This window comes from Drosophila bipectinata, chromosome 2L, assembly GCF_030179905.1.
Source record: "Drosophila bipectinata strain 14024-0381.07 chromosome 2L, DbipHiC1v2, whole genome shotgun sequence".
Lineage (NCBI taxonomy): Eukaryota > Metazoa > Arthropoda > Insecta > Diptera > Drosophilidae > Drosophila > Drosophila bipectinata.
In genome coordinates, this window is record NC_091736.1 from 682178 (window position 1) to 707312 (window position 25135).

Genomic DNA, 25135 nt, shown 5'->3' on the forward strand with positions numbered 1-25135 from the left:
CGATGGTAAAAATAGGAAAGACCCACCACAGTCGATGTGCAGGACGGCATTTGCAACCGGATGCAAGCGTGCGTGACAATTTAGAATTAAAGGCTAGTGAATCGGACGCGGAAAGTTAGTTAGATAATTGCCCAGCATGTTCTTTCGCCGCATTTTGGAGCGTAAGGATAGCTCTACCGCCAGCGCAGCGCCGCTTTCCGGGGCTAAAAACGGATACAACAGCGAGGACAGTGAGAGTGTCACCTACCTGAGTGGCACTGCCAGTGGCGCCGCCGCCAGCGAAGTCAAGGACAGTAATAACAACAGCAGCAACAACACGAACCCGTCCGTTATGAAAGTGCAGCGCCGGATGGAGGCCCCAATCGGAGCCGTGCAGCTGACGCCGTTGTGGGAGCACGTTCTCCGCACCCGTCGCCTGCCGGAAACAATTAGCGCATCTGCTATTTATGCAGAGTTCCATGAGAGGCTTCAGGATCCCGAGTGGCAGGTGCGCCAGCACGCCCTCCGCGTCCTCGTCGACGTGCTGGTGGTAATGCAGAACGCGGCCGATGAGTACATGGAGGCGCAGCAAATCGTTGCCCTGCTGGTGAGGAATCTTGGCCACCAGGCCCCCACAGTGCGCAAGGGGGCTCTCGACTGCCTGCGGGTGTATCTGGCCGAGACCGACGTTCCCGAAACCGTCATGACCCGCATCCTCGATTCCGGGCTTACCAAGTCGGACGTCGCCGGCCGCCTGAGCTGTGGTGTCTTGCTCTCCCTTCCGGCCCTACTTCAGTCGGTGCTGCATACTCCCAGGAGACGTGGCATTGTTCAGTTGATTCTGGAGCGAGCCGTCCAGTACCTGGACCAACTCACCCAGCAGGAGCTCGGCCTCAAGGTTCTGTCCAAGATCAAGGAGCTTCTGGGGGTCCAAGAATTCGAGGATGGCATGAATGACTTGGCCAGCAGCGACGCCCTCGCCAGGTTCTATCAGCTCTGTCAGGTCTATGGGGTGACAGGAGCTCCAAGACTGAACGAGGTGAAAACAGGAGCTTGGCGAGCTGTTCCGCGCGAGGAAAGCTGGAGGAACTCGGCGAGCAGCATCAAGAAGCTGGACAACTGCCCGGAGAAGGGAAAGGTCATTATGGAGACGGAAATAAAGATAAACGAGGACACCGTGACAATGCGCATCCTCGAGGCGGACACGGAAACAGAGGAGTCCGGCAGCCCGGTCAGAAACTTTCCATCCGACAGGGAGTCTGCGGAGCTGGTCTGCCGTCCTCTCCTGCCCACTGCCTTGAACCACCACCAGCACCATGTGGCGGCTGGTATCGTGCAGGTCATCAGCGACTCCGAGTTGGACGAACCTAAGGGCGCGAGGCCGCAGAGCCTCTCCGAGCCGAGCACGCCCTCACGCGGCTTGAAGCGGGTGACCTTCGGAGGGGAAATCGTGAAGATGCGAACCCCGGATAGCGACGCTGCCTCCTCCATGAACAACGGAACTAAGAGGAGTTCCGAACAGACCGAAGAGGCCATAACTATACTGGCTGTGGAGAAGTCGGTTCCGCTGCCGTCACCGTCACCCTCGCTGTCCCCGGGGCCGGAGGAGGCACCAGCAGTGAACATCCTAAGCCCAACATCAAGCAGCACCGTCACATCAGAGCTCGTTTTAGACATCCCCTCGGACAACACCCAGCCCTTACCACCTTCGTCGAGCAGACCCTTCAGTTCCCAATCGCTCCGCCGCCCGAGTGTTGCTTCCAGCGACCAGTCGACGGATAGTCCCCGCAAGCGCCAGGAGCCGGAGTCGGCAAAGGCTACGATATCGCCCCGGTCCCCGGCGTTCCTCCGCAGCCGCAGCACCAGCCCATCCCAGGTCAGCCCCAAGATCCCGCACAAGGAAATCGAGGTGCTGCACAACCTCCAGCAGCGGGATGTCTCACCACGGTCCCTGCGCCACGAGGATGTCGAGGCCGCGATGGAGTCTCCCCCGCCCGCACAACAGCGGAAAGCGCGCAGTGCTTCAATTGTGTCGACGGAGTCACCGGCGACGCCCAAGTCCTGGGAGGATCTGGACATTGTCACCTACCAGACGATCATGGACCTGTGGTCCGGGGTAAGTCCGAGAAGCAGTGCAGCCTTGCCCCGTAATTGAAGTTAAATTAACGGCCGATATTAGCAATCCCCTCGTAATGGCACCCCCTTTCCTCTCCCACGAGCGGAGGAGGAACTCCATTGTGTGACCAAAAAGTAAGGCAATGAAACTACAGTACACGCTACCCCAACGGCGGGTCTCGCGGCATAACTGGGTCACTAGGATATGTACAATTTCATATGCGTTCATAATTCTGCCTTCATAATGGCAGCCGCCCGACCGGCTTTATTGCGAACGAGACACGCATCACTCCTCCCCCAGAGCGCTCCTCCACTCGACCCCGTTCCCGCCCCGGCCCCTGGGCTCATGTCCGGTAACTACCCGGTGTTGCTATTACACCGCTGCCGCTACCGGCGCTTACTAATGAAAATTTCAGCGATAAGCGCCCCTCCGACGCCCGTATCGATGACGGGGAAAACAAAAGCCGCCAACTGCCTCAATGGTGTCGGTACACCAATGACCTATTAATTTTGTGACGTGCTCTGCTTTTTCGAAGCACGGCCGAGCGCAGCTTAAAATCCAAGCCCGACTCGGGATCAAAGGATACGTGCTTGGGCGACGAATTGTCAAAGTTGCAGAACATTTCCATCCAAAAGTCACAAATCAGAACCCATTTGAAGGGTTTAATTCGGCCAACCTTCCATTAAACACTCTTATAGCCAAGAAGTGCGTCAGCGGAATAGGAAACTCAGACCGGAGCTAGATGTGCCATTCCTTATCAGGACAAAGTTTCTGAGTGGCGTACAAAAACAGTCGGGATTCCGAAATAGTTGCATGTGCGGCGGAGTGCATCTGGGGAGGAGCGCTGCACCCAAAAGTGGCAAGGGCTCTCCGGCTCGACCGGTCAATCATTTAAGTGCACGCGATTTTATGGAGCCAGAACAGAGGTTCCATATGAAACTAAAAGTCAAGCAGAGCAGGGCGCAGTACAATAACTCACGCCCAGCTTGCAAATGGCAACATCGACGTTACACAGCCCCATCCAAGCCGAGGATGAAGACGCTGGCTGCAGCAGAAGGGGACCGATGGGATACGGGGCAGAGCGTGTCAAGAACTGGGTCAGTCCGAGCACAGAAATATAAAAACATTAACCGAAATTATTGCGCGTACCAAATACGGCCCGGAGTGGCGCTATTGTCGACCATTTATATTGCCGCATTTAGAGTTTGGTGGCACAGCCCGTTCTCGGAGGGAATGGGAGTATTAACACTCCATTCTTAAGGTGGAACGGTAATTATGGATAATCTCTCAGAAGTGGCAGAACCTTGCATTGGGCTATTCGGTGTGTTACGAAACATGGGAAAAAAATCTAATAAATATTTTGTCTCAGGATTTTGATGGAGAATCGATCTAGAAATCGTTTAAGGTACTCCGCTTGGGAATCGGATGAGAATTGGGGAAGATATAGCCATCACAGTGGCCCATATAGGGGAAAACACCATTTTCATGGGGTCCCTCACGAAAAACGGACAAAAAATCTAACAAATATTTTGTCTCAGGATTTTGATGCAGAATGGTGGAGAATCGATCTAGAAATCGTTTAAGGTACTCCGCTTGAGAATCGGATGAGAATTGGGGAAGATATAGCCATCACTGTGGACCCTATAGGGGAAAACCACATATGTAAGGGGTCCCATCATGAAAAATGAACTAAAAAATATTTTGTCTCAGGATTTTGATGCAGAATGGTGGAGAATCGATCTAGAAATCGTTTAAGGTACTCCCCTTGAGAATCGGATGAGATTAGGGAAGCTATAGCCAACTGTGTGCCATATAGGGAAAAACCCCCAAGAACTATAGAACTCAGAACAACCGAATCAAGACTTACTTGCTTCCTATTTTTAAAGGATTGGCGCAACCGCCTGCAAGGCATCGCTGACCTGGAGGTCTCCCTAAGCTCGTCGAGCAACCTGGCTCTGGTGCAGCCATACCTGGACAGCCTTCTGCGTTCGCTTCTCTCTTCGGAACGGCGCTATGAGGTAGCAGAACTGAAGCGGGAGCTGTTGGTGAATCTGATCAGCCGCCTGCCCCTGGACAACTTGGAGGAACGCACTCCCCAGATCCTGACGGGGCTGAGTCGCCAGGGCAGTGCCGGAGCCAACCGGGTGTGCAAGGCTCTGATGCAGAGGCTGCCGGCAGGGACTATTGTGGCCAAGCTGACCAACCCCGACTTCCTGCACGCCAAGAGTTCAAAGGTGAGTGATGGTTGCGCCAAACATACTTCAGTTCTGATTCCAACTTTCTCAGTTCCGCGACCACGCGCTGCAAATGTCCATATGCGCCCTGATGACCTTCCCCGGCACCTGCTTCGACATCAACCTGCTGACGGCTCAGGCCGTGTACTCCCTGCTGAACCGCAAGCGGCGAGTGCGCCAGTCAGCCCTAGAAGTGATTGCTGTCCTGGCGGACATATCCTCGGTAAAGGAAGTCCTGAGCATTGTCTCCGATACGGCCGTCGGGGTGGACCAGGGAGCCCAGATGTTGGAGGCAGTGCGTATGCGTCTCTCCCGCCTGCAGCTGCCAGTTGTGACGCCGGACAGCGCGGTGATCTTTGTCTTCAACCAGGCCGACCAGCCCGGAGGCAGGCGCTCAGGGGCGGATGTGGACTGGATTTTCCAGGGCGAGGGCTCGGCCTCCCCGAACACCATTAAGAGGCGTCGCATGCGGGCGGCCAGTCGTCCACCCGGGAACTTTCAGGAGGCAGCAGATGCCAAAGATTCGAAGGAAAAGTTTCGTAGGTGGGTTTCAAAATTAAAAAGATAGTCTACTTATATAATATGTACTAAATTTAATTAAGACTTTAGTTAATTAGTACTAAAGTTATAAACAAAGTTTGAAGGTTGCTCTAAAGTCGTTCATGTGCAGTTTCAGCCAAGTCAGCGATGGCCTGCATCGACACTCTTTTCACTCCCCTCCGGAAACTTTGGACATGACCAGTCCAGCAAATGTGAGCTATGATTTCCCCTGCCCTTCGAACATAATCTTTATGGCTTCTCCTTTTTCAGGACTTTTCCCAGAGATTAAGTTTTGGAGCTAGAACAGCCAATGGTAAGCAGTCTCCTAACCTGTAACCTGTATCAGCATCAACCATATAACTCGCTTTTATTTTCCTTCCATTAAAAGGAGGCGCTGCCAGCTTCGCCGATCGTCGCCTGGTGGCCAAGGCGTGCTCCGACACTTCGATGGAGGTCCGAAGCACGGACAGCACGACCACCACCTCCAGCAGCGGGAGTGCCGCCCTCAGCTACTTGCATCTCACAGCCCGCACAGTAGGCAAGTTCTCAGGACCCGGGTTCAGGTACGGCTTCCACTTGTCTAGTAGGTCTTGAAATATCAGTAACAAATTCAGGGCAAAACACAACAGATTCCCAACCATGAGCCAGCACACGGACTTTGTAAACAACTTTATGCGCAGCTACCCGAAGGAGGAGCCCAAGATCAGCTACTCCAACCCCAAGCCGCATCAGCAGGTGCGCAAGATGCTACAACACCAGAATTCCTTTACCCGTGGCTCCGTGGCTACTCAAGGTACTTCCTTCTATAATCCTGACTTGCGGCTTTCACAAAGCTTCCTTTCTGTAGGAGGAGAGCCTCACAGGCGGGAGCAACGCCATTTCGAGCTGGAGGGCCACCCACAGGCCTCGCTGGACCCCGAGGTCTTTGACGCTATATCATTGTAAGTTCCGCCATACCTGGCATATCTCTCAATTAGGGAACTGGAATCTGAACCCATTCGGCATTCAGTAGCCAGAGAGCTACCCCCCGTCCTGCCCCGGCGCGAATGGCAACCTAAATTGGAAAGCCGGCTTGGGGGGGGAGGTGTCGGTCAGTTCTGCCGGCGACAGCAGAACCCGGCCGGCACACGCACCCTGCACCGGGCCCCTGCTCCTTCCGTCCAGGGGTGTCGCGTTGCCTAACCTAAATAATTCAAATGCGCAGTGGGGCTCGCGTTGCTGAAATCCAAGTGGGTCACCACAAAAGGGTGATTAACATGCCTAAGATTGGTTTTTAAACATTTAGTTCTATAGTGCTGGTTTCAACAAGTTTCTAAAGGTGTCTATACTTTATAATTATAGTAATTGGCTAACTCATGAAGATGTCAAGGATGTCCATGAACCATATCTGAAGATCTGATTATAAATGTTAGGATATGACTTATGGACCACCACCATGTAACTCAAAAATAAATACGCAAATTATAAAGTTGATGAACCAACAAATGTTATCACCAACTTCGAGTCCTTCGTGAGCCACCCACCTCCTTGAAACAGGTTGATGGTGCGGGTCACCGTCGCCAGTGTCAATCGCGATGAACCTTCAAGTGACCACTGGCGCACTGAACTCTTCTTTCGACGCCAAAAATCAATTTCTTGGCTCTGTATAGGAAGTCAAATACTGAGAAACGCAAAGGTGCTAGGCGATGGGGGGTTCCAGTGACATTTACGGACTTACATTTAAGCTCAGCTTGAGATTCGCGAGGGGGAAGTGGATGGAGGACTCTTCTACTACCCTACACTTTTGGGAAATACAACTTTTGGGAAAAATAGCCAGTAAAGGATACCATTTCCATATATCCTATTAAGGACTATCAGATATAGTACCCCCTCGAGTGTGTTACGACACCTTTTGGCGACGTGGAAACTTGTTGTCCGGCTGACTTCGGGAGCAAGCCCGAAGGCGCCCGAAGATTCCTGCCAAGGCGCTCGCCTAAAGGTCGAAATGACCCCCACCCCGCCACGGCGGGACCAATGGCCAGTTGGTCTGGAAGTCCGCGGTCGGTTAGTCGGCCCGCGACCCTTTCTGTAGCCCGACTCCACTGGGGGTGGGGTCCTTCCGTTTGTGTGTCCGTGTGATTGCTTGGAAAACGCAATGTCCTGTTTTTCTTTTGCAACTTTTGCTTTGTTGTGGGTTCCCGGTGTATGGAAATTCCTTCGGAATGGCCAACCACTGCAAACAGTCTGCAAAGTCGTGTGGCTTGATGAAGTTGTCGCCTCGAGCATGAGCTGTTCCGAGTAGAAAAGCGCCTGGCCAGTACACTTATCATTAGAGTTAGCCGTGAGCGATTCTGCGAAAATGCAGCATGCGTTCTCCTGTGGCGGTCAGCCGGTCAATATTCTGCGAAAGACACGCACGCTCCTCCACTCGGTGCGGGCGAGCATCTGCCAGAGGGCCGTGGAGGCCCACGCCACGCTGTGCCGCGGTTGTTGCACTGACGCGGCCCACAAGTGCAGAAAATCGATTCCCGTCGATCCCGACGGCGGGACGGATGAAGCCGATGGTGGGCCCCTTGAGCCCATCGAGGTGTTCAGCCCTCCGCCAGACACCGAAAAAGACCCAGTTTACATATTGTTCGGGGATCTGTGAGTGGTCCAGAAGCCCTTCGCTCCTTCTAACTCATCCTGTTTGCTTTTTTTCACAGTAATCCGGCTTCGAAGGCGGCTCATCCGGGGTCGAAGGCGGTGATAGCGACGGAAGTGGCGCCGACCGAAGGCTCTCCCCTCTCCCTGAAGTCCACCACTTACTCGCAAAAGTCCACAGCCTCAGCCAAGTCCTGCGGCAGCCACGTCAACTCCCCCAGGGGCTCTAACAACCAGGCCGAAGGACGGCTGGAGATGCTTAGCCTGGAGCGGAGTCCCGGCGATGCCTTCGGGGAACTCGTCGTGGATGACATTGAAGAGGGGGAGATAGAGCCACCCACCCAAGAGGAGTCTCTGAAGCGCCAAGGGAGCGTCAACAGCCTGCACAGCAAGACGGAGAGCATCAAGACCCAGCTGGAGGACACCACGCCACAGCTGTCGAGGGCCCAGTCGGTCAAGTCGCTGCCAATCGAGGAGGACATTGAGGAGGGGAGCAACAGCTTCGTGGTGGTCGAGGAAGTGCAGCACGAGCTGAAGTCCACGCCCACAAAAATCTCGCAGGAGGAGTCGATGGCAGTCACCGAAGTTGCCCACTTTGCTCCCAAGAGTGGGCCGTCGTCTCCCCACTTGGGTCTTCAACCGCGAAGCCTTTCCCTCGAATCGCTTTACGGAGCCCGTCCTGGCTCAAAGCAGGGATCCCTTGACACCAGCACCACAGACAACACTTCACAGTCTGGCTCCCAGCTTGGCAACACTGTGGCTGCGTCATCATACTCTGGTCCAAAGTCCGGATCTGGCAATGCTCAGAACACTCCGCTGAAACAAAAGTCCAAGTCGTGCTTCATGCGGGGGCGCCGCCGCGTGTCGCCGGTGAAGCAGGCCATCAAGATGCCCCAGCCAGAGCTGTTTCCGCAGAACATGGCGCGCTTTGAGAAGCCCCGGGATGCCCTGCTGAAGACGTTCGACCAGCTGGATGAAAACAACTGGGAGACGAACATGCTCGGCCTCAGGAGCATGGTGCGCTTGATCAGGCACCACGCCGAAACACTGGACCAGCAGATGCACATGTTCTGCATCCAGCTGACCCGCTCAGTGCGCAACTTGCGCTCCCAGGTAGCCCGCGCCGCCTGCCAGGCCGCCGCCGAGCTCTTCTCGCTGAAGTCCTCTACCTTGCAGCAGGAATCTGACGACCTGGTTGGCGCTCTGCTCCATCGCACCGCAGACACAAATCGGTTTATCCGTGCCGACGCTACCCGGGCTCTGGAGTCGATGGTGGACCACTCCCCGCCACCGAAGATCCTCAACATTATCACCACAAAGGGCGCGCAGCACCAAAACGCTCTGGTGCGCACTACCACAGCCAAGCTGCTTCTCCGGCTAGTGGAGCGGCTGGGCAGCGAGCGCGTCTATGCCATGAGCCGGGAGAACCGCGACAAGTTCTTCGTGGTGGGCGCCAACCTGCTACTGGAGGGCAGCCTGGAGACGCGCAGCTACGCCAAGTCCCTGTTCCGCGCCCTGTCCGACAACCCCCACTACCATCGGCTGCTCTTCGAGGTGATACCTCCGCGCACGTACCGAAATGTTGAGAAATCGCTGCGAGCCATCACCCGCTAAACGATCGGGAGCAGGGTTCTGACCCGCATCCCACGTATTGTTAATTAAATCAGTTTCTAAGTTAATACATATCTATTTAGATACTAAATGCCCATAAGATCTACCCTAAGATTAAATAAAGGAATAGAGACTAGTCCTAGATTCTCCGCTGGTTGTTGTGCCGCTGATCCGACCGTCGATTGCCGCCCTTCATGTGCTGGTTCTGGTAGTGCTGCTGGGAGTGGTTCCGCGGGCGGTTGCGTTCCATCACCGAGCTGTCGCTGCGCCGCCGCTGGTCGCCGTTCTTGCCACCAGAGTGTCGGTCATAGGGCTTGGCGCCATGCAAGCCGTGTCGTGCGGAGTGGGGCGGCGAGGGCTTTCCGGGCGACTCTTGCGCCAGGGTGTTGCCGAGACGGCCCTGGGGAAAGTTCGCCTGCTGCTTGGGTTTGTCAGCTCCTTGCGGCCTGATCGTCACTTTCTTCTCGAAGAGCTCCAAACCCTGGTACAGGTCAAGGGCAAAGGGCACCGCGCACAGGTGCTGGTACGTAACGAAGCCGAAGTTCCGCTGACGGCCGCCCATCTTGTCCACGGGGATGCGGACGTGCTCTATCGGACCGGCTTGTAGAAAAACCTCGTACAGTATCTCTTCCGTCACGCGCTCGTCGAGATTACCGCAGAATAGGGTGCGCTGGTCCTCGTCATCCTCGTCGTCCAGGTCTTCTCCAGCCGGATCGAAGGCGTCGCTCGGTGGCGTTCCAAAGGGATTGAAGGGATGCGGCATGGGCACTCCGAATCCGTTGCCGTTGAGGCCCATCCCCATAGAGGGGCTGGGGTATGGCTGCATCATCATTGGCATCCCACCGCCTCCACTGTACAAATGTTGCAATACCGCCTGCATTTCCATCGCTTTCGAGTTTTCCAAAATTCTTAAATCTTTCTGTTATTATTGTGCTGAAGATACAGGGCTGCACTAAGCGCTAGGGCTGGGCTAGTTCTACGTGGTTCAGTTCACGCAAACTAGTCCTCAAGATTGGCTCACGCGAACTAGTTTTAATGACTGGCTCACACGAACCAGTTCACATGTGTGGGGAAAATGAGACTCTGATTCGAGTGGGGAAGACGTTAGTTTGAATTGGTTTAGTAAACATCGAATAAACTTTAAAGGATCTATCCGATTTCAATATTGAAATTGAAATCTAATTTTAGGATCAATAAAGATCTAATTGCAATAGTTCACCCTATTAAACGACTTGAGTCTGAGGAAGAGAATTATTTGTTAAGAAAGCATTTAAAACGAAAAACAGAAAACTATGGTCAGAAGAGCCAGAACCTCCGATTCTCTGAGATTTATGCGATTGCAGTAGTGACTTTTCTAAATTTAAATTTATAGCAACAGCCTGGCTTTGAGAGGGGAAGAGGGAGTCGGTTCTCCGGGCCCGGTGCATACGCAGCGGGTGATAACGAAGACATTTTAATTAGGCGTCCCGGCGGCAGATGTTTCGCCCTGATTGTTGTCGGTCCCACCCACTCCGCCCCGACTGAGTGGGTCTTGTAGAACGAGCTTTGCACAATTCATCTCGCATCGCACCTCGCCGATATGAATCAAAAACCTTCGTTGTGTTATTCTGCGGACTTTGGGGGCGGGAATACTATAGTGTGTGTAGCGACAGAGACAATTGGGGTTGGAGGCCAGTTGCTCGACTGAGGGGACACCCTCTGACTGCCAAAAGGTCATAAATAACTCAAAGCCCTATAACTATATTAATGATCTGCTCAAAATATAATCACTTTTCAACAAAGTCCTCGAAAATTTCTCAATTGGCACGTTTCTCAGAATGAGAGACTATCAATGATAGCTCTTCCGGATGAATATTTCATGGCAGGCAGCCCCCAGGTGCACCCAGGGGGTACAATGAACCGAGCACCGCTCCGCGAGCGTTATCAACGCCACTTGAGCCAATATTTCGCTCGCCTGCCGCTCTCTACTTGGCAAACAACAACGACAGAACCACACTATCGCAGGGAGCTGTAGTGGATTTAATTCATGTCGAAGGTAGAAAAGCACGCTCAGCGCGAATCGGGGGATCCAGTCAGTCGCCAAACGGGAGCGCTGCCGCACTACAGCCAGTCGCAGAAGAATGGGAGAAGTTCCGAAAATCACTGACCTGGAGAAGGTGATTGAGCCCCACCTGCCGGCCGGAGCCACCCTGGACTCGTACACCAGTCGCTATCTGACCAAGCCGGGAGAGAACTATGGCAGCATCATGCTGGCCGTGCAGGCCAAGATCCGGGACGTCAATGGGGCCGTCAAGGAGCTGCCGCTCATCGCCAAGCTTCCGCCTCTGACGAACGACCTCTACTGGCAGATTTTCCAGCCGGAGCGCACCTGTGTGACTGAGAACGCCGTCTACAAGTTCCTCTCGCCGGAGCTGGACAAGCTGCAGCTGCAGGCAGGAGTCCTGCCCAAGAAGCTATTCGACGGGTTTCCGCGCTACTACGGCTCCCGCATCTCCCTCGACCCGCGGGCCGTCAAGGTGGACCGGGATGCGGTGCTGGTGCAGGAGAACGCCACCACCCGAGGCTACCAGCCGGGAAACCGACACAAGGCATACGACTTGGCCCACACCGTGCTCATCCTGCACTACCTGGCCCGGTACCACGCCCTGCCCCTCGCCCTGCGCCTGAAGAAACCTCAGGTGTACGACGAGCTGGTGCGGCCCTACTTCCTGAAATTCAACATGAACAACAACATAGCGCCCGAGGAGAAGGCGACAATGGACAGCGAGATCCTGAAGGACATTCAAGTGGTGGCCACCGAGGAGAAAGACGTGGCACGCATCAAGGAGCTGTTCAGTCTGTACGACGACTTTCAGGCCGACAAGGACGAGGAGGACGGGCCCTTCACCTCGCTCGTGCACGGGGATCTCTGGATCAACAACCTGATGCTGAAATACGGTAGGTTCTTGAGCTTCCTTGTCAGTGAGATCCCTAAGTGACCTATACACCCCTCTAGACGAGGACGGCACTCCGATCGGCGTGAAAATCGTCGATTTCCAGATTGCGCAACACGGCTCCCTGGTGCACGACATCATCTTCCTGCTGTTCTCCAGTGTGGACGTGAAGGTCTTGGAGGAGAACTACTACTCCTTCCTCAGCATCTACTACAATGCCTTCATCCAGAGCCTGAGGGACGTGGGTGTGGACACCAGTGGCTACAGTTACGAGGCGTAAGGAACCCTATTTGCCTTCAAGGTCGTTGTTTCATTCTTTGCGATTTCAGGTTCCTGGCCGAGGTCCAACGTGTGGCACACATTCAGCTGCCCCACGCCATCTTCATGATGAAGGTTATCCTGGCCGACAACAGCACCATCCCCGACGACTTCAAGGACGTGGACTTCTCGGTTCTCTCCAAGAACACGGGCATCAAGACCATTCTCGCCCACTACGAGGCTATTCTGCGGCTGGCGAAGAAGTTCAAAGTATTCTACTAATATTTAACCCCCACGATTCCCAATTCTGAATAAAACACGCCAGCCCACTTCACACATCCAGTGTTATCAGTGCCTATCACATAACGAGCGGGTTTTCGCTACACTCGAGCAAAAACCAGAGTCATTTTGGAACTACGTGTAGTGTAATTCTTGGTGTGAATGTCGAAAATACACCACGAACTTGTCCGCAGTATATGGTTGATAACAGTATATCAAGGTGTTATTATTTTTCGATGTGTACTGATTACGCCCACTCTGATTAGGGCAGATTACGCCGCCAGATTCTAGCCCCCATTTGTGAAAACACGACCCACGCAAACGTAGCAGCATGGAGGGTCTGCCCGAGATTATTAATTTCAGCCAGGTCCTCGAGCCACACCTCTCCGGGGCCCGCCTGCTCAGCTACCGGGTGAGCAGCCTGACTCAGCCGGGCGATAACTACGGAAGCGTTCTTCTGGCCATCGACGCTCAGCTGGAGCTTCCGGGCGGGTCTCTGTCCGAGAAGCAGCTGGTGGCCAAGGTGCCCCCCAGGGACCCTAAGTTCTGGCAGTTCTTCCAGCCCGAACGCACCTGCCTCACAGAGAACGCGGTCTATCAGATCCTGGCGCCGGCAGTGACAGCTCTGCAAACGGAGGCGGGCATCCAGGAGGAGAGCCACTTCGCGGGATTTCCTCGCTACTATGGGTCCCGGATCTCTTTAAATCCAAACTCTTCGAAAGTGGACGAAAACGCCGTGTTGGTCCTGGAGAACCTGCGCAGCAGCCACTTCGTTCCAGGGCAGAGGCTTCGACCTCTGGACATGGACCATAGCCGCATGGCGCTTCAGTACCTGGCAGAGTTCCACGCCCTTCCCGTGGCCCTGCGGCAGCTGAAGCCCCATGTGTTCCAGGAGCAGGTGATTCCCTTCTTCCAAAAATTCGACTGGCATGCGGCGGCGCCCGAATGGAAGGCCGTCATGAAGGCGGAAACGCTGGAGGACATCCGGCGCGCCACCAACAACGACCCGGTGTTGGTATCCCGGGTGAGGGAGCTGTCGGACAAGTTCTTCGAGTTCTTGGCCTCACCGCCCGACAGACCCGATGGCCCTTTTTCGAGCATCATCCACTGCGATTACTGGATAAACAATCTGATGTTTCAGTACGGTGAGTATGATAGCGTGTAGTCCAAGCCGACCAAAGTGCCTGTCATTCCCATAAAGACTAAGACTTCCGTGACTACAATCTCGTATCTCTACAAGTCAGCAAGTCAAGACAACCATTTTGCAATATAAGTATATTAATTGGCTCTATAGAGTAGTTTTTAGGAACTTTAATTGGCGGAGATAAGCCACCTACATGGTGTCACGGGTTTTGGGTTTTGAAGCTGAAGATCTGGCACATACACGTTATACAACGGATTCTGGCAACGTGACAAATCCCCAATTATTCTGATATACTCTCCAATATTGGCTATCAGTGAAAACCATTCACACGTCATTGCCTCTGCTTATTAAATCTATTTCGCAATTTCCAGACGCCGCCGACAAGCCCACTCGGCTGAAAATAATAGACTTCCAGACGGCCCAGTACGACTCCGTGGGGCATGACATAATCGCGTTCCTGCTATCAAGCGTTGATACGGCCATCGTCGAGATACACTTCGAACACATGTTGGAGATCTACTACGAGGCGTTGGAAGCCTGTCTGCGGCGCGTTGGGGCCGACTTATCGGGCTACCGCTACTCGGAGTAGGAGGAGATACCAGTCCTATCATATTTATGCTAATGGGGGATCTCTCCGCAGGTTCCGCGCGGAGGTGAAGCGGGTGGCCTACCTCCAGGTGCCCCACGCCATCTTCATGACGCGCTTCATCCTGGCGGACTCTGCCAGCGAGAAGGAGCTCTCCGACGTGCTGAGGAACCCCGGGTCGGAGCGCATAGCCCGCAAACTAAGCCAGATTCTGAGCTTGGCCCAGAAGTTCGACATTCTGTACTGAAGCCTAATAAACCGCATCGATCGTAGATTGAATTCCCAACTCTAATTGGCTAATGACCTCGATGGGGGGCTAATTGCTTTATTGCTTTCACGCTTTTGGCTCAGTCGTTGGGAAATCATGCGCCGCTCCTGGCCAGCTCTGGTGACCCTCGCAGCTTGGATGATGCTACTGCTGCAGCAGCCCGAAGGGACAGGGAGCAAGGAGGTACGTGAAGAGGTCTGAGGTAATCCAGTAGAGTCTTAACTCCATTCCGGTTCAGAGCTGCTACTACGTAACCTTCAGCTACACCAACTGGACGGACGACCGCCCCCGCTTCATTGTGAACATGACCTTCTCGAATCAGTCGGGCATCGGGTCCGTAACCACGATCAACGAGGAGATAGCCTCGCCCATCTCGCGCCTCCTAATTCTGCAGCACTCGTCCCGGGAGAAGTCGCGGACCATCTACAACGCCTCCACCCGGCTGTGCGACCTGCAGAACCTCTTCAATTCGGTGCCGCTCTTCAAGCCCGCGAAGGACAACATGCTGAAGCAGAGCAACTACACCATGAGCTGCCCGCTCACCAAGGGCACCTACGCCATGTACAACATGCGGGTCAGCCCCAAGAACCCGCTCCTGAGCCTGCTCTACCAGCCGAAGCAGACCTTCACGGTGAAGGGCGGCCTCTTCGAGGAGCTGCCGCGGGGCAGGGTGAGGCCCCTCTCCACGTACTTCCTGGCCGGCAAGGTGGTGAGGAGGTCCTGCGGGGCCAACGAATGAGGCGCCAATAAATCCGAGCAAGCAAGCAAACCGGGCATTTTTCTCGCGAGCCTGTAACTATGCCACAGTATCTGTAACCGAGGGCGACCCGAAATTATGCCACACTCCCGTGCCACTCTTGGAGTATCTACATATGGAGCTGGGGCAACGCCGTTTCGGGGGTTCTCACTTCACTTTCCCGGAGTACCCGAAACTAATTAGAATCATCAACGGGCCAATAGTCGGGGACTTGTGGGTCTTCCCAAACAATTTCGGGCGATGAGCAGCCGCCAGTGCCTGCATTGCTGGATCTGCGAGTGAACGAACTTTAATATTTAAACAAAGAAAGTAGCCAAGCCAAGTATCTGAGGATATAATCGGCCGGGGGGACAGTCAACCCTGCTATCTTCCAACCTCCGTAAACAACTTGCAGTGGAAATAACAAGCCTTATCGGAAAACCCTTATCAGGGACAAGTCTTCGCCCTTTTTTTTGTTGATGGAAGCGGCAATCTGGACTCGCTTCGGGCTCCAATCGCACTTTTGGCATTAGACTTTTGGAACTTTTCAGATAGTGCCAGCAGCACCAATTAATTATAATCACAAATTATAGCGATTCTGCGTCCGTCATCGTCCGGCTGGCTAGGAGCGGAATCACTGCCGGAGGAGTGAACTTTGCCTGGTTCGATGCGCCAATCAGCAGAAGAACGGACCGGAGATCACTTGATGGGCGCGTGTGGGCGATGACGCAAATATTGCGACTCGTGCTGGTAGACGGGGAGCGTATATGTGCCAATGGACCTCTGCTATAAATTAGGGGGCGAAAGAACTACGCCGCATCCCGGGGGATTCTCGGGGAGGGGATCAACAGCAGGGTATCAGTCTCTTTTATGATAAAAACCTCTAAAAATGACATTATTTCCAAACTAAAAATACATTCCTTGACGATATTGAAGATCGGTTAGTCAGAATCAGGTACACATTATACCTAATATAGACAACCGGGCTGTTCTTTAGACACTCTCACTTAGAGCTCCCAAGTCCCACAACTTAGTTCCTGCTAAATGGCATGATTCAGGGGCCGCTCCAGAAAACTATAACCTATAGGGGTTCTACGGGTTTAAATATAGCCCCTGTCACGGCCAGAACGTAGGCGGTGGCGTGAGCAGCGTGAAATTAGATAAATAGGCCAGATAAAGCCCCCGCTGTCTGGGCGGCGAAGAAAGCGCAATAAAGACACGCGCCAAGAATCGCAGTAAGTCCTCCTCCCTATCGCAAATCTTGGAATTACTGCCCTAGGGCGCTACGTGACGGTGTCGATTTCTGCCCGGGCTCTATCACCTGAACGGCGAGTCATAAATCTTTGATTGCTCCCCACTATGGGCAGCACTATAAAGTGTAATCTCAACAAGCACTTGAGCACATAAAAATAAACAGTGCCCCCAGCAACGATGCCACTACACCTGCAGCTCCCCGAGAACGGGTCTTGGTCTGTGACGTTGCCGCTGTATTACGGGCTCCGAGCTGTAATCCGGAACGTTATCAGTAGTTTGCTCACCTCTCCAAGGGCGAAGGGGTTTCTTGCCCCAGTTTCGATTCGCGATCGGTCCCACCTTTCCTGCCCGCGGAGGCGAGCACCTCTTCGCTCTTCTCGGGGGGCCCACTGTGGTGGGCATTCCGACCATCACGCTCTGCGGCCGTGGCCGTGGGCTGTGTTCTTTGGGAATATTTATATTTATTTGTTTAAACATTCTGGTGGGCAGTGCGGCGGAGGTGCGAGTGTGGAATATTTCTTGGCAGCCGCCCGATGATTACATCAATTAGATTTCAAAGTAATTCCTATTCCGCTACGCCGTCACTATGATTTATGACCCGCGGTGCGATAAGGCGACCCATCTATTCCGCTGACCGAGTTAAATGGCACTCCGGAGCGCCGAAGATAGTGGTCAGGCATCTGCAGGCACAAGGCCAACTGTGGGCTTATCAGCCGGCTCCGAAAGCTGTTTTTAGCAGCAGGACATTAGAGTTAAGAGCAATATGGTTCCGAGACTAATGGACTTTGAAGCTAATCGCTGAAGGTGGGCCAGGCACCTGCCAATACATCCAAAGAGGTCTGGATTATGCAGTTGCGGGAGTCCACTCCCCGACGAGTGGCCACTTATCGTCATTAGCCCGGTGCGTGATAAGATTGTTATGCTTTTCGGCGGAAAACACTTCTTTATCACCACCGCCTAGCAGAGCCGCCCCACCAGCTGGGTGCTATCAATACCACATTATGCTAATCGGCTGCTTAGGCAGCATAACTGGATCTCTGCTGCATTGTAAGATGGGGAACCCGTTCCATGCATACCAATGAACCCGCTCGACTCATTAATGATCTGGTCTGCGGAACTCTCGCGTTCTGTGGCCTCTTGATTTCGGTTGTTTATGTGCTTTAATTATGGCGTCTATCCGCACCCTCCCACCGAATGCTGCAACGACAAACGGGTATCTTTGGTTCGGCGGAGGAATGTGCCCCGCCTCGAGGGGGGAGGCGGCGATATCCAAGCGCAGTAATCCCTGCCGATTACTACACTATCTGTTTGCGCCCGGCGCCTTATCATTGGCGAGCTGGCGACCCCATTGCACTACCCTGAGGGCCTCGTAGTCCGTAATCCGCGAGCAAACCGCACCTCCGAGTGTCAACAAGTGCACACTCGCGGGACCAGGTGAGAGTCCCTCCGGGGAGGGGTCGTCTACCGCCAATGGATATTTGATTGCAAAGCGCTGCATTCTTCCTGCTTTATCGGCAAGCTATACCTACATACATACATACATATATCCATCAGCTGGGGCCGTATATCTTCCCCCAGCCTACATATAGACGGGTGTAAGTATATACATATTCGTGGCGGTATGTATTCCTCGGGTCTCGGACGCACGCATTAATCTTTGGAAACTTTCAGTGTCAGCCCGGCGAGGCTGGGGGGAAAACTTTCCATTAAAAACAGGGCCTTGGACCGCCGCAGATGTCACATTTATTTACAAACAAGCTGCTCTGCTCTACATTTTAAAATTCTGCCGCTTTTCACAACAACTGCAGCGGAGCGGTGCGAAATCGCCTCGAAAGCTTGCCAGCCGCCAACCTCCCCTGCCCCTGCCCCTGCCCCTGCTATAACCACCTCAGATAGCGAATAATTAGAATTTAGTAATGTGTTTGTTTACAACTTTGTGCTTTTACTCGAAATTTGTTTATTTGAATCGCATTGGAATTCTTAAATTCAGGGTGCTCGTACTAACGTTAGACATACATAATATGCGTGTATATGGTAGCTTTAAAATTTTATCAAACACTGATGTATTATGTATTATGTTTTCAATCAAATCTACTCAACAATGAACTCTAAACGCGATATGAATATTAATATGGATCTCGTCACATTCCAGTGATATTTTCAGTGATATCCTTCTACAGTATCCCTGCGGGGCGATTAACAAGTGAGGTCAACGATATTACCAGCCGGTAGCGTAGGTTACAAGTATTTATTAATAAGATTAAAGCAACGATACGGTAAACATACTTAGTAAAATATTAATGGCAGAATTCTCAGTTTCAGGTGTTCTGTCACGCCCGCCCACCCACTCCTAATGCCTAAATGCTAACGCACGCCACTGGTGCCATCTCCTCTTCCTCCTCCTCCTCCTGCTTCTGCTTCTGTTCCTGTCTTTTTTGTATTTTGGACGAGCAACTGTCGAGGTTGCCTTGCTGCCTATTTAAACCGAAAAGTAGCCGAACGGTACGCTATATACAACGGGTGCCTCCAGGACCTCCTCTGCGGCCTGCCTACTCGTTCAGGAGGCAGGTGCGCACGAGGGCGCCGCACACGGCGTAGGGGTCGCAGTTGGAGCTCGGCCGCCGGTCCTCGAAGTATCCCTTGCCGGCGGTGGCCACTCCGCGCGGCACTCGCACACTCACGGCCCGGTTGGCGACGCCCCACGAGAACTTGTCGATGCTGGAGGTCTCCAGGCGACCCACCAGGCGCCGCTCGTTGTCCTTGCCCTCCTTGGGGTCGTAGGCCTTGATGTGGCGCTCGTGCTGCTTGCTCAGCTTCTCGATGGCCGCCTCGATGGCTTTGATGCCGCCATCGGCACGCATCGCCTTCGTGGAGAAGTTGGTGTGGGCGCCGGCTCCGTTCCACTGGCCCTCCATGGGCTTGGGGTCGAAGGTCACCACCACGCCGTACTCCTCGGCGATGCGCTGCAGGATGTAGCGGGACACCCAGAGGTCGTCGCTGGCTTTCAGGCCGTTGCTGGGGCCCACCTGGTACTCCCACTGGGCGGGCATCACCTCGGCGTTGGTGCCGGCAAAGTCGATGCCGGCGTACAGGCAGGCCACGGCGTGGGCCTCCACGAGGTCGCGGGCGTAGACGCGGTCAGCTCCAACGCCGCAGTAGTAGGGGCCCTGGGGCGCCGGGAAGCCGTTCTCCGGCCAGCCGAACGGACGTCCGTCCACGTCCAGCAGGGTGTACTCCTGCTCGATGCCGAACCACGGCTCCTGGTCGCCGATCTTGTCGACCGCCGCCTGGAACGCGGCCCGCTTGTTGGAGGCCGTGGGGTTTCCGTCGGCGTTGTAGGTGTCGCACAGGACGATCACGTCGTTCTTGCCCGGCTTGAAGGGGTCGCGGTAGATGGCGCGCGGCTTCAGGGTGGTGTCCGAGTTCTCGCCGTGGGCCTGGTAGGTGGAGCTGCCGTCGTACTGCCAGTCGGGCAGGTCCTCCACGGAGCTGGGCACCTTGTCCAGGACGCGGTCCTTCAGGCGGATGTTCTCCCCGGTGCCGTCGATCCACAGGTAGGTGGCCTGCACCCGGTTGGCGGGCGTCTCCAGGTTGCGGTAGCGCTGCAGGATGCTCTTGTCCAGCGCCGTGTTGGGCGAGTTGGCCAGGAACTGGGTGCGGGCCACGTTGGAGGTGCGCAGCAGACGCAGCTGCTGGGTGGCGGGGGCCACGAGCTCCCGCTTCAGGAAGAGTCCGGCTACGCGGAATGCCATGTCGATCCTGCGGGGGAGAGGGCGGGCGAAGGACAAAAGGACACGGTTAGTTCTGTATCGACACGAGGTTGTGCGCAGCCACCCGAGATGGGCAGAGATGCGTCGCACGTATTTTATGTAATTAGTGGCAGGCGCGCACTTTTCCTGGCACTGTTTGTTTTATTTTCTTGAATTTTCTGCGTTTGGGCACTAACCATACAGCATATAGACAACCCATTTCATACAACGAAAATGGACGCGAAAATTTCTTGCGACAGGCCCCAGCAGGCCCCAGAGCGGATTTCTTACGCTCTCTTACGCTCATCGTTCGTTCATCTTACGCTCATTCTCGCAATAAATGTTTTCTGTTTCTCAGTCTCTAAACGGAGCGCGATGAAGAAGGTTGGCCTGCGCTTCGGTTGATCTTTGTATGTATGCGTGTCACACATTCACATACATGGGTGTATGTGTGCGTGCGATTTCGTTTCGAAGCCAGCGCACAAAATTTTGATTTTTCTTACTTTTAAGGCTTGCTACCCTAACAAAATTCGGGTATTCGTTATTTGATGAAATGACGAAAGAAATTATATTATTTTTTATTTTATTTTTTTTTATTATTTCAGCATACATTTTTAATTTATTTAGGAATAAGATTAAGTGTTAGTAGTAAAATGTTTTCTGTATATATATTTTTACGAATCATTAAAAATCAATATACTGAGAAAGTGTCAGAGTATATTTCGGTCGGAGTCACTTAAAGCGCCGATTGCTTTTAAGTTTTTGTTGTTCTGCAAGAGGCTTGTGCATGCCTACTCTAACGATGGAATGATTTTTAGGGGAGGGTGAAGACACGAAAACAGCTGATGGACTTGTTTACCTTTTTTGTTTACAATTTTTCAGGCACTTGTTATTATATTTTGGGTTATTGTGAGATTTAATTAAATTATTGTCGTTAATTTAATAATTTCCTTATATATATTTCCTTATATATAATAACTTTAAAAAGTAATTTAATTCTTCACCCGTCTTCACCCTCCCCTAAAAATCATTCCATCGTTAGAGTAGGCATGCACAAGCCTCTTGCAGAACAACAAAAACTTAAAAGCAAACGGCGCTTTAAGTGACTCCGACCGAAATATACTCTGACACTTTCTCAGTATATTGATTTTTAATGATTCGTAAAAATATATATACAGAAAACATTTTACTACTAACACTTAATCTTATTCCTAAATAAATTAAAAATGTATGCTGAAATAATAAAAAAATATAATATACAAAATAATATAATTTCTTTCGTCATTTCATCAAATAACGAATACCCGAATTTTGTTAGGGTAGCAAGCCTTAAAAGTAAGAAAAATCAAAATTTTGTGCGCTGGCTTCGAAACGAAATCGCACGCACACATACACCCATGTATGTGAATGTGTGACACGCATACATACAAAGATCAACCGAAGCGCAGGCCAACCTTCTTCATCGCGCTCCGTTTAGAGACTGAGAAACAGAAAACATTTAATGCGAGAATGAGCGTAAGATGAACGAACGATGAGCGTAAGAGAGCGTAAGAAATCCGCTCTGGGGCCTGCTGGGGCCTGTAGCAAGAAATTTTCGCGTCCATTTTCGTTGTATGAAATGGGTTGTCTATATGCTGTATGGTTAGTGGTTTGGGTGAGTGGGTGAGGTTCCAGTCCCCGCTTCCAACTTACTGTGCTCTGCTCGGCGGTCCACTACAGTTATGCTGCTGAGTTGTTGCTGCTGGCCGTTGAGGTCTGGTCTTGAGTGAACTTTGGGCTCGGGATATGCAGTTGCGGTGGCTGCTCGGTTGGGACTTGCTGCTGTTTCAGAGGCTGCGGAGCGACTGGTGAGGACACCCGACCAGTACAGAGTTTGGAAGGCTTGTGAGCACCGCCAGCGACAACATTCACTTTTTTTCGTTTCGTTTCAGTTCAGTTCAGTTGAGTTCGATTCGAGGCGATTCCGCCTCGGCCGCCTCGGGTTTTCTTTATCACGTTGGCGTTTGCAGTGTCTGCGACAACGCCGACGCAGGCAGCGACCGAAACAGAGGCCGAACCAGAGCAGAGGCAGAGGCAGAAATAGAGGCCCGAAGGTGGCGGCAGAGGAGCCTCCCCAAGACCGAAACAGACAGGGGAGCCAGCCCGCGGCGGAGAGGAGCGGGCCTCCGCACAGTGGAATGAGGCGCCAGGGCGAGCGGAATGTTTCAAGGCTGCGAGATTAGGGGGCTTATTCACCGTTACTTTGGCACATGTAATCATTGATGCGCCACGGTCTGTAATGCACTGAGAGAAATGGAGGGTTAATACTAATTAAAAGTCATATAGAGAGGTTGAGGTTATTTGTTTTAAATATCAAGTGTTTGGAGAGCACAGTTTCAAAGGCGTATTCTTATTTGAACCACTGTTTCGAAAACTGAGTAAACACCCCCCCTGGCCATCGCCGAGTGTTCCAAAGAAGTTCCACGTTCCCTGGTTACAACATTACAACATAAACAACGCCACAGCTGCAGCTGCAGGACAGGGACGGAGCAACAGTTACGACGCATGACGAGGAAGTGCAGGCGACCTCTCTCTTGGCCACTTTCTCTCGGAGGCGGCGGCGCACCACCTCCCTGCTCACGGTCTCGCTCTCGGATACAGGCCTGGTGCAAAGTTCATCCGTCCGCTGGAGGGATGGTGGAAGCCAGTGGTGGCATGGCAGCGTCAGCTGGTTTTGTTGATTTTCCAGCAGGGGGTGACTCGCTACAAAGTACAGAAAAAGGGAAGGCAGTCTATACTGACTCACAGAGTGGGGGACCCACTGCCCCCAGACCCCTTCGTCAAGATCATGCCAGAAGAGTGTAGCCTACTTTTAGGCTTCCGACTAGTAGATGTGATTTCTACGCGAAGAGAAGTGCCAGCACTGATGGCCAGACACCTCCGGCTGTACACTTGGAAAAACCTCGATTGAGTCTATGCCCCATAAGATTAGATCTGCCTTTTCCCCAAATGGCTTATTGGGAAGCCGAGAGGGCGGGAAAACAAGCTTCTTGTTTTGGCCAGGCTGACATAACGCAACCAAGCTGCTGGTCGCCGTAACCGAGCCAAAACAAAGCGGCCAGAAGGAAAGCCTGTTCGGCCTGGCCATGTGTATCTGTGAGTTTCCACCGCGGGGCTGCAACGCTGCAGCGCTTCGGATTACTACGCTTTTCCAGTTGCGTGGCACCGCTTCCAGTGGACGGCCGGCTTCAGTTTTCTTTCGCAAGGCGCCCCGACAGCGTCGGCTTCGTGCTTTTGGCCCTGCCCCGTGCAGCACGGACCAGACCTCTAAAACGCCAGTTGCCACACTCGGCTCCATTGTTTCCGAGCGACCGACCGACCCGACCCGTTGACACCGCGACTGGCCAAACAGTTGCCTCCTTCCCGAGCTCGCGAAGGCCACTTGTTGCTGGTTACATCAAGCCCGGAGCTCCACCATGGACAAGTACAGTTGGCGGCAGTTTTTGGAAAACAATAACCTGTGAGTTACACCACCACTGCGGAGTACTGCCGCGGATTCGTACTCGGACATAGTTGGGCAATGAAATCACTCGGTGGCGGGCGCAACAGGTGAACCTGGCACCTGGCAGAACTGCAACCGGTTTGTTGACATCTTCGTGCTTCGAATACCCAATAGCCAGGAGGTGGGCGGTGGAAAAGCTACGGAAATTTCCCCGCCTGAGTCAGCGTAGTCGGCGAGGGTGTCCGTGGGTTTTGCATAAGTGGAAAAATTGAACCGAAGTGGGGCTTCCATCGCGTTTTCATTGGGAAGTTGGCGAATCAATAAACCGGTTTGGCTTTGCTTAGTTTTGCAACGGTCTCGTTTACACTCCAAGTGCAGTGGCTGCTTCTGACAGCACTTTCGGTGCCTCAGGTTTTGATTACTCGGCAGTTAGCACAACGCGACTGTGAATTATCGTCCAGACCACAGCCATCGGGCTAATTTATGGGCCGGGAACTCTGTTTTCGGTGCCAAATTGTAGGGACACCCACGCCCCAGCAAACAAGGCGCTGGAAATGACCTCATGCCCCATTAGGTTCGGGGAGTTGGCGACACTCTCCCGCAGTCCCACAAGTTGGCCATTAAAGCGCCGCTGGCTGGAGGACTGACAGGACCGGCAGTGAAGCCACAAATGAGTTTACTCTGAAAATACTTTTTATCGAGCCAGCCCCCTCCACAGTCCCACCATGCCGACTGGGAGTCCAATTAATGCTTTTATTGCTGAATACCCGCGGGTACCAAAGTACACCTGGGTTTATCAACTGGAATGGAGACCGTATCAGCCGTAGATTGGAGCCGAGCGATAGAACTAATGAGTCATTGCCTGCACGGGTAGTTCAACCCGAAGGGGTCATCTGCCAGGCACCTTAGGCCCCATGTCCCTGAACCGCCAAGCGTGCGAATCGAACTATGTGTTATCTACACTGCTGATAGTGCCGATGGGATTATCGCAAGACTCCGTAATAAACACCTCAAAACAGGCTGGCCGATAGGAGGGAGAACGTTGTACTTGATATGTTCCCACATATAGGAAGTAGTTGCTAAATTACCCAGGTCGGCTGAGATTAGCCCGAGATTAGAGCATTTCCCGCGATGTGCGAGTGGGATTCTTCCGAAGACTCAAGAGAGCTCCAACCTGCTCCACAGTCGTTCTCCGCGGCAGGGCTCTCTTCGCCACACTCTCAGCCACGCACACAGACACAGCCCGCGTAGCTCTCGCTAGAATCCGAGCCAGAACTGGCCGTGTGCGAGTGGCGACGCCGCTCTCCGCCAGCGGCGGCCGCCTTACTTCGGGCTTTGTTCCGCT

At 53.2% G+C, this 25135-nt stretch overlaps 6 protein-coding genes across 6 annotated transcripts; 4 read left to right on the forward strand and 2 right to left on the reverse strand.

Annotated features, from left to right (window-relative positions):
• Positions 1-103: 103 nt before the first annotated feature.
• LOC108131367 (TOG array regulator of axonemal microtubules protein 1) lies at positions 104-9194 on the forward strand. The gene is made up of 9 exons (XM_070276912.1): positions 104-2095; positions 3982-4329; positions 4382-4872; positions 5000-5081; positions 5140-5182; positions 5258-5432; positions 5499-5662; positions 5717-5810; positions 7554-9194. The coding sequence occupies exons 1-9, from the start codon at positions 137-139 to the stop codon at positions 9103-9105; spliced, it is 4908 nt and encodes a 1635-aa protein (XP_070133013.1). The 5' UTR covers positions 104-136; the 3' UTR covers positions 9106-9194.
• On the reverse strand, positions 9159-10071 carry LOC108131368 (RNA-binding protein 7). The gene has a single exon (XM_017250228.3). It carries the CDS (start codon positions 9986-9988, stop codon positions 9242-9244), a length of 747 nt encoding a protein of 248 aa, XP_017105717.2. The 5' UTR covers positions 9989-10071; the 3' UTR covers positions 9159-9241.
• A 1083-nt stretch (positions 10072-11154) lies between these two features.
• LOC108131406 (uncharacterized) lies at positions 11155-12629 on the forward strand. The gene is made up of 3 exons (XM_017250278.3): positions 11155-12039; positions 12098-12311; positions 12365-12629. Exons 1-3 carry the CDS (start codon positions 11223-11225, stop codon positions 12573-12575), a joined length of 1242 nt encoding a protein of 413 aa, XP_017105767.2. The 5' UTR covers positions 11155-11222; the 3' UTR covers positions 12576-12629.
• Positions 12630-12776: 147 nt separating this feature from the next.
• Positions 12777-14555, forward strand: LOC108131407 (uncharacterized). The gene is made up of 3 exons (XM_070276934.1): positions 12777-13717; positions 14088-14301; positions 14357-14555. Exons 1-3 carry the CDS (start codon positions 12904-12906, stop codon positions 14547-14549), a joined length of 1221 nt encoding a protein of 406 aa, XP_070133035.1. The 5' UTR covers positions 12777-12903; the 3' UTR covers positions 14550-14555.
• A 111-nt stretch (positions 14556-14666) lies between these two features.
• ovm (oven mitt) lies at positions 14667-15321 on the forward strand. The gene is made up of 2 exons (XM_017249793.3): positions 14667-14753; positions 14809-15321. The coding sequence occupies exons 1-2, from the start codon at positions 14667-14669 to the stop codon at positions 15307-15309; spliced, it is 588 nt and encodes a 195-aa protein (XP_017105282.3). The 3' UTR covers positions 15310-15321.
• Positions 15322-18794: 3473 nt separating this feature from the next.
• Positions 18795-22299, reverse strand: Gs1 (Glutamine synthetase 1). Its single transcript, XM_017250099.3, has 2 exons — positions 22002-22299; positions 18795-20319 (listed from the first exon to the last, which is right to left on the reverse strand). Exon 2 carries the CDS (start codon positions 20310-20312, stop codon positions 19110-19112), a length of 1203 nt encoding a protein of 400 aa, XP_017105588.1. The 5' UTR covers positions 20313-20319; positions 22002-22299; the 3' UTR covers positions 18795-19109.
• Between the last annotated feature and the right edge of the window lie 2836 nt (positions 22300-25135).

Bases quoted from the DNA above. Each gene is read 5' to 3' on its own strand.
- LOC108131407 (XM_070276934.1), top strand. From the start codon at position 12,904: ATGGAGGGTCTGCCCGAGATTATTAATTTCAGCCAGGTCCTCGAGCCA. The intron at 13,718-14,087 runs GTGAGTATGATA...CGCAATTTCCAG, and splicing joins CAATCTGATGTTTCAGTACG to ACGCCGCCGACAAGCCCACT. The intron at 14,302-14,356 runs GTAGGAGGAGAT...ATCTCTCCGCAG, and splicing joins TCGGGCTACCGCTACTCGGA to GTTCCGCGCGGAGGTGAAGC.
- LOC108131367 (XM_070276912.1), top strand. From the start codon at position 137: ATGTTCTTTCGCCGCATTTTGGAGCGTAAGGATAGCTCTACCGCCAGC. The intron at 2,096-3,981 runs GTAAGTCCGAGA...CTATTTTTAAAG, and splicing joins TCATGGACCTGTGGTCCGGG to GATTGGCGCAACCGCCTGCA. The intron at 5,811-7,553 runs GTAAGTTCCGCC...TTTTTTTCACAG, and splicing joins GTCTTTGACGCTATATCATT to TAATCCGGCTTCGAAGGCGG.
- LOC108131406 (XM_017250278.3), top strand. From the start codon at position 11,223: ATGGGAGAAGTTCCGAAAATCACTGACCTGGAGAAGGTGATTGAGCCC. The intron at 12,040-12,097 runs GTAGGTTCTTGA...ACACCCCTCTAG, and splicing joins CAACCTGATGCTGAAATACG to ACGAGGACGGCACTCCGATC. The intron at 12,312-12,364 runs GTAAGGAACCCT...TTGCGATTTCAG, and splicing joins AGTGGCTACAGTTACGAGGC to GTTCCTGGCCGAGGTCCAAC.
- LOC108131368 (XM_017250228.3), bottom strand. From the start codon at position 9,988: ATGGAAATGCAGGCGGTATTGCAACATTTGTACAGTGGAGGCGGTGGG.
- Gs1 (XM_017250099.3), bottom strand. From the start codon at position 20,312: ATGGCATTCCGCGTAGCCGGACTCTTCCTGAAGCGGGAGCTCGTGGCC.
- ovm (XM_017249793.3), top strand. From the start codon at position 14,667: ATGCGCCGCTCCTGGCCAGCTCTGGTGACCCTCGCAGCTTGGATGATG. The intron at 14,754-14,808 runs GTACGTGAAGAG...ATTCCGGTTCAG, and splicing joins AAGGGACAGGGAGCAAGGAG to AGCTGCTACTACGTAACCTT.